Genomic DNA, 13,427 nt, shown 5'->3' with positions numbered 1-13,427 from the left:
ACAGTTTGAGAAGTGTTGTATTTTCTTTATTCAGTCGTATTGAGTTGGGTTAGTCGGGAGTCATGACCCGGCTACCTACAGTCAGTACTAGTAGAGGCTTCCTAGATAGTCAGTAGAAGTTGATGTATTCCATTTCAGTTTTGGTTGTAAAAGCAGAGTTGTAATCTTGTAAATTTAGTTTTGTATCTATCATATTCAGAAAAGAGTTATTTTCCGCAGATTTGTATAGATTTATACTTTTTGTTCAGTTGCTTATGAGTTATGCCAGTAGAAGGGTTAGCTTGGGGTCACTTGTGATCCTAAGCACCGTGTGACGTCTCGGGACCCGATTTCGAGGTGTTACACCTGCTATGTAAAACACTCACCTTGAGTGATTCAACTCAAGTGTTTAGCAAAAGGAAACTTCCAAGACAAAAGGCTACCTCTCTCTTAAAACAAATACCAGGTGAAAAGAAAAATCTTTCTCAAAGCGGATTCAGGTTATCCAAGCAGAACTATCAAAAAATATGAAATATGTTTGTTGCAAGTATGAAAAATGCCTCCCGGTGGTACATTCATTTGTAGAAAATAGTTCCTGTCGAAAACAGAAGAACATTTATCAAAGAGCTAATAATGATGTTAGCAAATTGGTTAGTATGTTGATGAATAAGGATTTATAATTCTAAGTGTTGGTCGGAGCTGTTGTATGAAGTTAGAAGTTGTGATAACTGTGAAGAAAAATAACTTCCATACATATGTAAAAGAAGACATTTACCCCTTCCCTTTTTGGTGGAAAATATTTTTTGGCAACAAAACCCCAAAAAGTGACTTATCATCAACAAATATTTTCCTTCATACCAAACAGATCTTGAACATTTCTCCCCTCTTTAGATGAACTTCAGCTGTATCTGCGGTTAGTTTTGGAAAATATTTTAACTCTCGAATTATTATAGCAGGCATATAAAAACTAAGAACAACTTAGCTGAAAACTCGGAGAAACATTTCATGAAAATGAAAAAAAGGAATTCAACATTTTAACATAAAGGAACACATTAACTATAATAGAAGAGAGCTGAAAGTAAGACACATCTTATTATTCAACAACAAAAAATTCAAACACCCCTCACAATATCTATAATCAGGTCACTGAATCAATTAGAAATGACTGACCTCAAGCTTGGTATGTAATCCTTTCTTCTCTTCTTCAAGCTCTCTGATCTAACTTTCAAAACAAATGGAAGATTTGTTAAAACTTATTAAATATGTTTCTGAAACAGAATAAGTATGACTGCTTCCACACCTGTGCCCTTTAACTTTCTCATCTGAGCTTCTTGGGCAGCTTGCTTTTTTGAAAGCTGCTCAGCTGGAAGAAACAATAAGTTTTAGACATTGAAATTGCAAAAGAAGTATATATATATATATATTATTGGCTCTATATATAAAGATTTTGGATTTGTTCATAATGATCAAAAAACATCTAGTTTGTTTCACCTTTCCAATCATTTTCGATATAATTTAGATATTAAATTTTCCGTTATTTAAATCGATGAATATAGGGCTAAAACTTTAAAAGATCAATATATTTCTCTAGATAATCTGGTATACCTGTTACCCAGGGACTAAACTGAAAGAAACTCAAGCCAAAGGTTACCAATCAAAAAAACGGAGACTCTTGCCAAAGGCTCAGCCATAATAGCACAAAATAATAGAAATCTGGGCTAAAAATGTTAGATCTCTAAGGACCGGTGTCCCTAGAAGTCTAGTATTGGGCCAGTCTCCTATTGTTACGACCACGCGATATAGATCTTGTCACCGGACGATTCACTGAGAAGTCTATGCTTAACAGATCCTTCTCCTTATTCTTATTTTGTGAGCGACCAATTTTTTCAATAAACAATAGGCTCGTTAAAAGGGAGCCTACAACCTTAGGACTCGTTAGAGAGAGACCCAGATCTCTTGTTATTTTTGATGTAAATTTTTCTTCCCTTTCGTCTATTACTTCCCCTCTTTATATAGAATCCTATTACAAGATATTTAAGGAAACTAAGAAACTACTAACATGGAAAAAATCTATTTAAAATAAGAATTCTAGTAAAACTAAAATACTATCTATTTTTAATGCCCACAAAATCTGAAGGTTGCAAAATCTACAGATTCTCTTTGCCGTTTCTTTCCTTCTTAGCTTGAGGGCCCCGCCTTGCATAAACCTTACCCACAAATGAGTCTATAACATTACCCCCTTCCTCTAAGAAGAGCTTTTCCTCAAGCTCAAAGTCTGGATAGGTATCACGAAAATGTGCAGCATCCTCCCACGTAGCATTTAACAATTCAAATTTACACTAGTGCACTAAAAGTTCCCAAGTTCCTCAATTAAGTTGAGCACGTAGAACAGAACAAGGCATAGGAACCACACGGCCATCCTCTACTGGAGGCAGAGTCGGAGGAACTGTTGGAGCCATACCTTTAAAAGCCATGAGGAGGGATACATGAAACACATTATGCAACTTACTCTCGCTGGGCAGTTGTAACTGATACGCAACTTCCCCTATTCGACGTAACACAGGAAAAGGCCCAAAGAACCGAGGTGTGAGCTTATGCCGCAAATGATCCCCAATAGATTTTTTACGATAAGGATGTAAACGCAGCCAAACTAGTGAACCTGGTTCAAATGCAACATCCCGGTGACCTTTGTCATAATATTCTTTCATTCTAACCTGAGCTTGTTGCAACTTGATGTGAATGTCACAAAAACTGAATCACGATCAAGCAAGGCATTGTCAACAACCTCTACCCGTGAAGAACCAGCTTCATAGGACAATAGACGAGGAGGATCTCGACCATAGACAACCTTAAAAGGAGTTGTTTACAATGTGGTATGAGAGGAAGTATTATAGCAATATTCTGCCCAAGGCAACTAGTCAACCCATTTCTTCGGATAATCTCCAATCAAGCAATACAAATACATTTCGATAGTACGATTCACAACTTCTGTTTGGTCGTCTGTTTGAGGATGATACGCAGATAAGAATGCCAACTTTGTGCCACTTAGACGAAACAGTTCTCTCTAAAAAAATGCTTGTAAAAACCACATCTCTATCACAAGTAATTGATTCGGGTATCCCATGCAGCCAAACAATATGCTCAAAGAAAACGTGAGCAACACAAGTTGCATTGTAAGGATGAGACGAGGGTATGAAGTGTGCATATTTGGAAAATCGATCAACTACCACAAACAATACTATTTTGCCCCATGCCTTTGGTAAGCCATCAATAAAGTTCATTCCAATATCAGCCCAGACCTGCTCGGGGAGTGCAAGAGGTTGCAGTAACCCTGCTGGGCTTAGGTGTTCAGCCTTGTTACGTTGGCAAACTGGACAAGCAGCCACATAATCCCTAATAACTGACTTCACCCCCTTCCAGTAGAAATCCTGTCGTATGCAATGCAATGTTTTCTGTACCCCTTCATGGGAATTATCATGGAATCCTGACAGAATTGCGTAGATCAATTAGGAAGAGGGCAACAAGTAGATACGACCTTTGTAAAAGAGTAGACCATCCTTAATTGACCAGGAAGCATCAAGCTCATGGCGGAGCACTTGTTGGACTAATTCTTGCAAGGAAGCATCATTAGATACCTCTTATCTGATTGCATCAAGTAATAAAACACGTGGGTGACTAATAGCATACATTAATTCCTCTGTAGTAGGGCGACGGGACAAGGCATCAGCAGCCTTATTCAAGTGTCCAGCCCTATACTCCACACAAAAGTCAAACCCCATAAGTTTGCTAATCCAATGTTATTGGGGTAAAGTGGTAAGGTGTTGCTCCAACAAGTATTTAAGGCTATAATGGTCTGTGCGAATCAAGAAGCTCTGCCCCATAAATAAGGACGCCAATATTGAATTGCCTTGGCTAAGCCAATTAATTCACGCTCATAGGCAGCCAATTTAAAGTGTCATATGGCTACTTGTCTACTGAAAAAGGCAATAGGATGGCCATCTTGTTATAATACTGCTCCTATACCACTTTCGGAGGCATCATACTCAAGTATAAACTGCTTATCAAAATTTGGCAGTTGTAAAACTGGAGCATTTGCAAATGCTTCTTTGAGGGTGCAAAGAGAAGACAAGGCTACATCATCCCACTGGAACAAGTTCTTTTTAAGCATGTTGTTTAAAGGGGTTGATAATTGACTATAATTCTTTATGAACTTGCGGTAATAACCTGCTAAGCCCAAGAATCCGCGCAAGGTAGTGATGGACTGTGGTTGACGCCAATCAATGATGGCCTGAACTTTACTTGCATCTGCTGCCAGGCCTGTTTCAGACACTAAATGGCCAAGATATGCTACTTGTCTCTCACCAAAAGTGCATTTGGACTTCTTGAGATATAGATTATGAGCTCGTAATAACTCAAAAATTATATGCACATGTGAGAGATGATTGTCCCATGTCTTGCTAAATATTAAAATGTCGTCAAAGAAAACCAACACAAATTGACGTAAATAGGGTTTAAATACCTTGTTCATAAGTGCCTGAAACGTTGATGGTGCGTTTGACAATTAGAATGGCTTGACAATCCGGATGGCATAACCAAAAATTCAAAGTGGCCATGATGTGTACAAAAAATTGTCTTCTCAATATCCAGAGGATCCATACGGACCTGATGATAGCCATATTTCAAATCCAACTTTGTGAAATATGTAGAACCATGTAATTCATCCACCACGGGAATTGGAAATTTATCCTTCACCGTATTGGCATTGAGCTCATGATAATCAACACAAAAACACCAAGTTCCGTCCTGTTTATGGAACAATAAAACCGGGGATGAGAATGGTGATTTACTCGGCCGTATGATCCCTTGTTGTAACATCTCTTCACATTGTTTTTCTATCTCATCCTTTTGTAAATGAGGATAGCGGTATGGCCGGACCACCACTGGGTTGGAACCAAGTAACAAACAAATGCGATGGTCAAAATTTCTCATAGGAGGCACCCCTGTAGGTTCTTGGTATAAGTCAGAAAATTCAGCCAAGAGTTGTTCCAATTTGGAGTGGTGCTCATCTGAATCATGTAATAGATGAAGTTTCAATTTTGAGCTAGTTTATTGTCCATGAAAGACGGCCTGTTGTCCATCTGAAGTAAAACTCATTGTGAGTGAAGCAAAGTCCAAGAGGATGGGGCCCAAAGCTTGTAACCATATTACCCCTAGAACAATGTCAAAGCCATCTAAGGGAATAACAAAGAAGTCGGCTTTAAAAGCCTGATTATCAATAGTGAATGACATTCCAGGGCAAATACCTTTGCTGTAAAATTTTTATCCATTAGCAACTGAAACATTGGCACCTGTCCCTGATTGTACTTGCATCCCCAAGTGTCGGGCTTCTGTGCAACTTATGAAATTGTGTGTGCTGCCCGAATCAACCAAGCTCAACAATGCTTGACCTTCCATGAGTGCTCGTAATTGCATTAGTCTTGCACTTTTCTGTCCCGTGATGGCATGCAATGAAATTTCAGGTTCTTGCACATCTCTTTGGTCAGGATTTTCATCATCTGGATCAGCTACTTCCAACCAAAACAACTTCTTACATTGATGCCCAATTGAATATAGTTCATCATAATTATAACACAACCCCTTCATCCTTCTCTCCACCATTTCAGCCCTTGTCAATTTTTTAATAAAAGGAGCGGATGAACTTACAAGTTTTAATTCACTAATACCACTTAGCGTGTTGCTGCTCTTAGGAGTAGGAACTGTTGCATTTGCGGCAGTATTCAAATAGCCTTTAGTCCCTTGCCAATTCTCTTTTCGAGAGGATGTTGCCGTAATTACCTTCTGTTTCTTCTCAAATGCACGGGCTAAATTCATGGCATGACCCAAATTTGGTGGATTCTGCATCTCCACATCAAGACGAATAGAATCAATCAGGCCGGTAGTGAAGAGACTAACTTGTTGGTCTATGCGAACATACTTGCTTCCCCTGGCTAACAGTTCTTGAAATCGGCGCTGGTATTCGTCAACTGAGCCTGTTTGTTTCAAGTTAACTAAATCGCCTAATGGATTACTTCCCAACGGAGGCCCAAACCTGAGAGTACAATATTCTTTGAATTCCGACCAGTCAAGTGACTGATTATCTTGTTCAACCTGATGATACCATAATTGTGCCTCACCTAGAAGATAGAATGCGGCCAATCCACCTTATCATCTTCATTTGTTCTCTGATTGGAGAAGAATTTCTCACATCGATGTAGCCAAATTAATGGGTCCTCGGATCCATCAAAGGTAGGGAAATCAAGTTTTGTGTATCTTGACACCAGATTATTTCCCGTCACTTGGTTGGATCTATTTTCGAGTTTGTATGGCTGTTTACCTGTTTTGCGACTCACTCCCGCCTCAGAATCTCTTCCTTGATTCTTGCTAAACCCCACAATGAACTCCTGCAACTGTAACAATAATTGTTCCAATTGAGAAACCATCCTTGATTCAGATTGTTCCAATTGAGCAACCATTCTTGATTCAGATTGTGCCACTGCTTCCACAATCCGTGCTTTATTCGCAACTTGTGCCTCTTGAAGGAGTGCCTGTAACCCTTCACGTTTACTTGGATCGCCCATGGTGTTTGTCTCTGATACCAAGTTATAACGACCACGCGATATGGATCTTGTCACCGGATGATTCACTGAGAAGTCTGTGCTTAACAGATCCTTCTCCTTATTCTTATTTCGTGAGCGACCAATTTTTTTAATAAACAATAGGCTCGTTAAAAGGGAGCCTACAACCTTAGGACTCGTTAGAGAGAGACCCAGATCTCTTGTTATTTTTGATGTAAATTTTTCTTCCCTTTCGTCTATTACTTCCCCTCTTTATATAGAATCCTATTACAAGATATTTAAGGAAACTAAGAAACTACTAACATGGAAAAATCTATTTAAAATAAGAATTCTAGTAAAACTAAAATACTATCTATTTTTAATGCCCACAAAATCTGAAGGTTGCAAAATCTACAGATTCTCTTTGCCGTTTCTTTCCTTCTCAGCTTGAGGGCCCCGCCTTGCATAAATCTTACCCACGAACAAGTCTATAACACCTATCCTCTCAAAGTAACCTTAATTTAGTTCACCAGAGTGACAAGGAACACATTGCCTACTACCTCAACTGTTTCAAATCAGTTTCCACCTCTAGTACTACCTTATGAGATAATTCGAAGTGGCATAACAAAGTCTAAGGTGGCTTGTAGTCCTATGCTCTTTTAAGATGCCACTAATCTACAGGACTAAATAAACAACAGAACAATTGCAAGAAGCATCTACAGATTATTAAATTCAGAGAGAAATGTAAGAACACATAATGAGCTGTTATTGGTGCAGTAGCAGAAACTGTTAAATTGCATCATCGGACATCATTATAGGATTCAAAGCATTCAAATACTAACTACATAATCAAGCCTTTTACTAAATGTAAATGTGCAAACCTAGCTCAACATAAAGTAAAATAATATTTTTCAATCCTAATTCCTGGCACACCAACTTCTGACAGCATCAACATTGTTCCTTCTTCCTGTTTCAAATCTTTGTTTGACCATATATACATAGTTGCGACAAGTAGGACACATCTCTTATTTTGGTTAATTGGCAAGTATGACCCCCACGCTCTGGCGTAAGTATGGTATCTAAGCTTCATAGTCTATATAAAAACAAAGATACCACCTAAAAATTAATGTAAATTTACCTTGTCTGAACTGTATAACTTTCTTATATGCCACATATAGTAGCAAAGCTTCATGTGAAACAAAGGCCAAATGATGGTATCTAATCTTCATACTCCATATAAAAACAAAGATACCACCTAAAAATTAATGTAAATTTACCTTGTCTGAACTGTAACCGTCTTGTATGCCACATATAGTATTAGTAGCAAAGCTTCATGTGAAACAAAGGCCAAATGATGGTATAATGTATTAAAACCACTTTCATAGGCAGACTCTTGAGTTTTTCATACCTTCAGCCATTACTTGAGTAATTATCTCATCTTTATTTTATAGAAGAGCTGCAGCATCACTTTTCTTATTCTGTTCCCTGCGAAGTGTATCCCTTTCTTTGGTGAGAGCATAAACCTGAAATAATTGAAATATCAAAAAAAAACAGTAATACATTTAACAAAAATGTTAAAGAAGCATTGAATGGTCCCCTTTTAACAGCAAACAGAAATGCTAATCAGTCCTTGAGTTCTATTGAAGGCACAAACAACAATGACGCAATCAAGCATGCCATGGACAAAGATTAACCTGATGGTAAAAGAGGATTTGGTTTTACAAAAACCTAACTGGGGAACTGTAATCTAGAAAGTAAATATGAGGTTTCAGAAGTAAATATATATTAGGAAGGGATGGTGTAATTTCTTCAAAAATGTCAATTAAATTAGAAAGGATGGAACGTTACCAACCAACAAAATGTTCCTCTTATTCTTCAAACAAGTATCATGTCTGTGCATCATAAATGAAGCCGCTTCCACTTTTATTTTTTCTATTGTTTATAGAAGTAAGAAGCACTCGGAAAGAAGGTTATGGAGCTTCTCCAAGGAATTCTCTCCCGTGAAGGTGTGTGGATTCTCGAGGGTCCAAGCTCCCCGTTCCGATTCATATATGCTGTTAATAAGGTCTTATTAAATGGCATTAAAGGGGTTCGGCCCTCAACAGTCACAATTGTCTTCACATACTAGAACCATTTTAAACTAAAATTCTAGGGATCAGACCAGCATTAATACACTACAAAGAATCTGTGACCAGAAGATATGAAAAAAGCAAAAAGCATAAAAGATGAAACAGAGCAATTTTTGTGATGCTTAAATGAAGTAGCAGAACCACGCAACACGCCAAAAACCATCTTTCAAGAATTCGTATGACTGCTTTGATGTGCAGGGCTGGTCATCAAGTCATAAAGCAAGCACTTAAGAATGGAATTTAAAGCTGAAACATTGATGTGAACACATTCAGACCTTCCTCTCAAGAGCAAAAACTTTTCGATGGTACTCTTCTCGCAGAGATTCGTCTGCATCATTGGACTTCCTCTGTAAAAATGAATGTGTAAGCAGAGAGAGAAAAAATTGAGATTGGGGTGTTCTACATGGAAAGGAGTTTTGAGGGCTGAAAGATGAACCTAAAGTCAAGATAAAGGGAAAGATGCAGGGATGAGGGTTTAGAAAAAAGTTTTAAAAACTGCATTAGAACTCATCAGTTTAAATAAAACTAACAAAAGAACTAATTAAAGTTTGGATTCATTACCCATGTAACCAAATGCACATTTGATATTAGTATTAAAGGAAAATTAAATGAACATCAGAAGATTTGCTTGGCAGGGATGACTGTTCCCCATAATTTTTTGTAATTTAATTGATATAGGAAATTATCAGTTATGAGAGAGTGAAAGAGCATGTGAAGCACAAATCATCTGACTAAAGAGAGAAGCTAGAATTCGTCTAAGAGAAATACAATGTGTGTTGATGTGAAAGCAGTTTAATCAAAATAGCCAATGATATGACTTGTGTGTCATATGACACTATGCAACAACAGCAATTCTTCCTGCTCTCCACACATCTAGTCTAAGGAAGTCTGATTATTGGTGATGTTCATAAGAAAGTGCTTTAACAAATTAGCTGGTAGTTAAGATGACTGAATCAGTTAAACAGACGGCTTACACAATATCTGGGCCACATGGAAGATTTACCTATCTAGATGAAAAATTGCAAGCAGGGCTGAAGTTAAAGAAATATAATCAAATAACAAGCAGAAAAATAACACTAGCAGAATCATAGAAATCAAATTTATGAAATTGTCGATCCATCCTGAAACAACACGGACTGTAGTATGTCTTTGACTCATGCCATTTGGAAAACTGGAAGACAGCAACAAATTCAGTTAATAGCCTTGAAAGGAACTTTAAAATGATAGGAACTTACTCTCAGATCCTCAATGACAGCCTTCAATTGCTCGTTTTCATTCTTCAACTTCGCAATTTCATCAGCTTTTGCCTGAGGAAAAACAGTTGCGTGTCATCTCGTTGAATATTTGTATTTACAAACAAGATACTGAAGTTCAGGTTTAGCACACACACCAAGTAAATTCTTTTTTCAAGCATGATGCATAACAGTAAGTATGGACATTGAAAAATTAAGCACACAGAGAAAGAAATTAGTCCCAATAATTCAAAAACCTAAAGTATATCTATTGGCTTAGAAATAATCCTCCTGCATAATAAGAAAGAGCTAATTGCGATAAAACATGGGACACTACACATTTGCAGCTTCCCTCTAAGCCTCGTCTTTAGGCTTATACCAACATCCAATGCCAGTGGACTCCGCAACTTTAGGAAGGACCCACAGATTACGGAGAAAAATATCCATGTTTTCAGGAATTTGGGCCTCAAGATAGGAAACTATGTCATATTTGACAAATGCAAAAGAATATTAATGAGATGAGTCACTGACACACACAAACACAGGTCAAATCAAGACTTTTTCTAACTGCAGCTACTTTTAGTCAAAATTCAACTCAATGAAGTAACTTTTATCCATGACTTCGCAAGATGGGAGGAATAATTCAGGATGAGCACAATTCAGCTAATCTTTAGGTAACAGAACGAAAAATTATTGGACTCACTTACTTCAGGTGCAGACAACAAAAGAGTTCATATACTCGAGTAATGTCAGGAGATTGAGATCATTCTGTCCAGTATTACAGCTGGCTGAGAAGCACCAGGTGCACAAATTTTAGTTATAAAGCATACAGACATACCTGAGCTTGTCTAGCAACTCCTTGTAATGCAGTTTCCATCATTTTCATTTCCTTTTTCAGCTTCTCCAGCTCAACCAATGAATATGTAACATCTGAAGAGTTGCTTCCTGAGCTTAACCGTTGTTCTTTAAGGTCAATCTCATTGCCTCGCTAGGTAGCCTCAACAGGCCTACTAAGTGACTCATGTTCAAGCATAACTGAATCAGATACCCTCTTCAGACCTTCATCTATGTGCTGGTCACCAAGAAAGCTCCTATTAGAATGCTCTTCAAAACTTCCACCTTCACGTGCAGTTACAGAATCTAAAACAGAAGGTCTTCCACTATCTGTTCGGTCACTTGATGCATCCTGTGATTCAACTGGAGGAGATTCCTCAGTGACTTCTTTCTTCTGTTCCCTGTTTGTAGGGTCGCTTGATGCATCCTGTGATTGCCGGTGTTAGTTTTTGTAGTTACATATACTAACTTGAGTGATGCTAATTGCTTCAGACTCCCAGTATTTAGTGATTAATTGTGATTTGATTTATTTAGATTTGGTTTTAAATTGTTGGTGTTATTTTTTTGTATTTATGTTTTCTAGTTCGAGTTGATTAACAATGTTTATTTTTTAATACGATGAAATATAACTAAATGATACGTAATTTAACTCATTTATTACTAAAAAACACGTGTACGTAGTAATTACATACATATATTGAATTTCTATAACGTAGGTATATTCCTCATAATATTTAGTTATGGGTATAAAATCCCTAATTCATCATACATATTTATATGGTATCGTTGAGAGCGTCGCATTTATAATAAGCTATATAATGTGCAAATTTGAATTTAATTAGATTCCAATACCAACATAAATATTAGATGGAAAAAAAAAAAGAAGTAGAAACAAGGATTGAAAAGGTAGAGAAAAATAATTGTAACTTTAATTCTTTGGTTATTGTTAAATTTTGTTGTGATCCTTTGATATTTTATTAAACATATTTAATGTTGAATCAATTATAATATTATTTGAGACGGAGAAGAAAAATGAGAAAGAGGAGGGGAGATACTAAATTTAGGGAAATAGGGATAAAAGAGTCATTAAAAATATCTTTAATTTTTTAGAATTTTAATTTAAATAGAAATTTCACATAAATAAATTTTATTTAAGAAAATAATTAAATAGGTTGAGTGACTTTTTGAATAAAAATGTGATAGTTGAGTGAATTTTGAAAAAGACTAAAGTCGAGTGACTTTTTGGGATAAAACCCTTAAGTTTACTGATTGAGTTATTAACTCTGAACATCGTCACTCACTCCAACTCATCCCACTTCTTGATCTTATAATATTTATGCAATAATTAGCTTATATATCTATTTTATTTTATTTTTGCAATGTCTTGCTAACTTTTGGAATATGATATCAAGAAATCAAATATTCTTTTAAAAGAAAGAAGATGTTTCTTGCAACATTATTAAAATTCTGATTGCGCATTGACTTCACATGAACTTAAAAGATTAAAGCACATGTGATTAGTTATTGTTATTCAACCCAAAGATATTGTGGTTAGTTTGATTCAATAATTTACAAGTTGTTTGGACTTGTGAATTACTTCGTCCGTCGCAGTTGGATCAATTTTTTTTTAGAAAAGAGGAGTTTTTGGAGACTGTTAAGAAATAAGAATGGTGTGGCTGTCTTCCAATCTTTTTAATATTGTACAATTGTTTGTAGTGTAAAAATTCAATATTGTACAAATGTTTGTAGTGTACACAACTGACCATTGGTTGTAATGTAGGAAAATTTGCCTATAAAAGACATGTATTTATTTTATTTTGAAGAACACATAACAATACATAATACAAGTCTTGCAATTTGTTTCTTCCGTTATTTTATAACATGTTATCAGTATGAGACTCTGTCAAACAAGGTGAGATTATAAATTTAAAGGATTTCAAGGTTAGCAATTTCTTATGTTATTTGTTTCGATGAACGTCCATCAAAAGGTGAGATATGAAGTTTCACCTTAAAGTTTAACTCTAACAATTTAATTAAGTTTGAAGGATTGAATGATAGGGTTGTGCAAAGGTATAAGCAAAGAATTGGTTAAGTACGTGATGTAGGTATCAAAAGTCATAATTTCCTATATATGTTTGTCTTTAAAGATACTTATTTATTTACAAGTTTTATGTATTTTTTTTGTTTAAGGGAAAGAGTATTTAAAGGTCCGTTATGAATTTTGTTGTATAATTTGACATATTATGTCATTGATTATAAGAATGTGGATTCAAATTTCATCTCATTAAAGGGTAAAACATTGGGTTAGAATCCCGATGAGCTATGATAAAATATTGGGTTTAAGTCCCATCAATTTATGCCTAAGATGCCTTTATATGGATAAGACATTGAGATTGGATCTCAATACACTATGTTGATGATATTATGATGGGTAAAGAAAAATAATGAGTGTTAAGTTAAAAGTCATGAAACATATCCCATTGAATATACTCCATTCCTTGAAGTGAATGTGGTAGCATGCAGTGCATAGTATGTCTGAAAGAAGACATGTGATTGAATTTATGAATATGAATATAGACGTAACAAGGGAAAAATATTTCGTGACATTATATGTACGCCTCGATTTGCTCATGAAGGAGCAATATCTTGAAAGATATTCT

General features: G+C 36.2%; 1 protein-coding gene across 2 annotated transcripts; it reads right to left on the bottom strand.

Annotated features, from left to right (window-relative positions):
• Positions 1 to 613: 613 nt before the first annotated feature.
• Positions 614 to 11,260, bottom strand: LOC107849442 (golgin candidate 5-like). 2 transcript variants are annotated; one of them, XM_016694018.2, is made up of 7 exons: positions 10,772 to 11,260; positions 9,937 to 10,008; positions 8,977 to 9,048; positions 7,981 to 8,095; positions 1,280 to 1,342; positions 1,150 to 1,201; positions 614 to 887 (listed from the first exon to the last, which is right to left on the bottom strand). In XM_016694018.2, the coding sequence occupies exons 1-4, from the start codon at positions 10,817 to 10,819 to the stop codon at positions 8,018 to 8,020; spliced, it is 270 nt and encodes an 89-aa protein (XP_016549504.2). In that variant the 5' UTR covers positions 10,820 to 11,260; the 3' UTR covers positions 614 to 887; positions 1,150 to 1,201; positions 1,280 to 1,342; positions 7,981 to 8,017. The 2 variants fall into 2 exon arrangements, with proteins under 2 accessions (XP_016549504.2, XP_047256725.1); XM_047400769.1 differs by having other exon boundaries at positions 1,150 to 1,197.
• Between the last annotated feature and the right edge of the window lie 2,167 nt (positions 11,261 to 13,427).

This window comes from Capsicum annuum, chromosome 12 (genome assembly GCF_002878395.1).
Source record: "Capsicum annuum cultivar UCD-10X-F1 chromosome 12, UCD10Xv1.1, whole genome shotgun sequence".
Lineage (NCBI taxonomy): Eukaryota > Viridiplantae > Streptophyta > Magnoliopsida > Solanales > Solanaceae > Capsicum > Capsicum annuum.
Note: the sequence above shows the minus strand (reverse complement) of the source record. Positions and strands in the feature narration are given on the sequence as shown.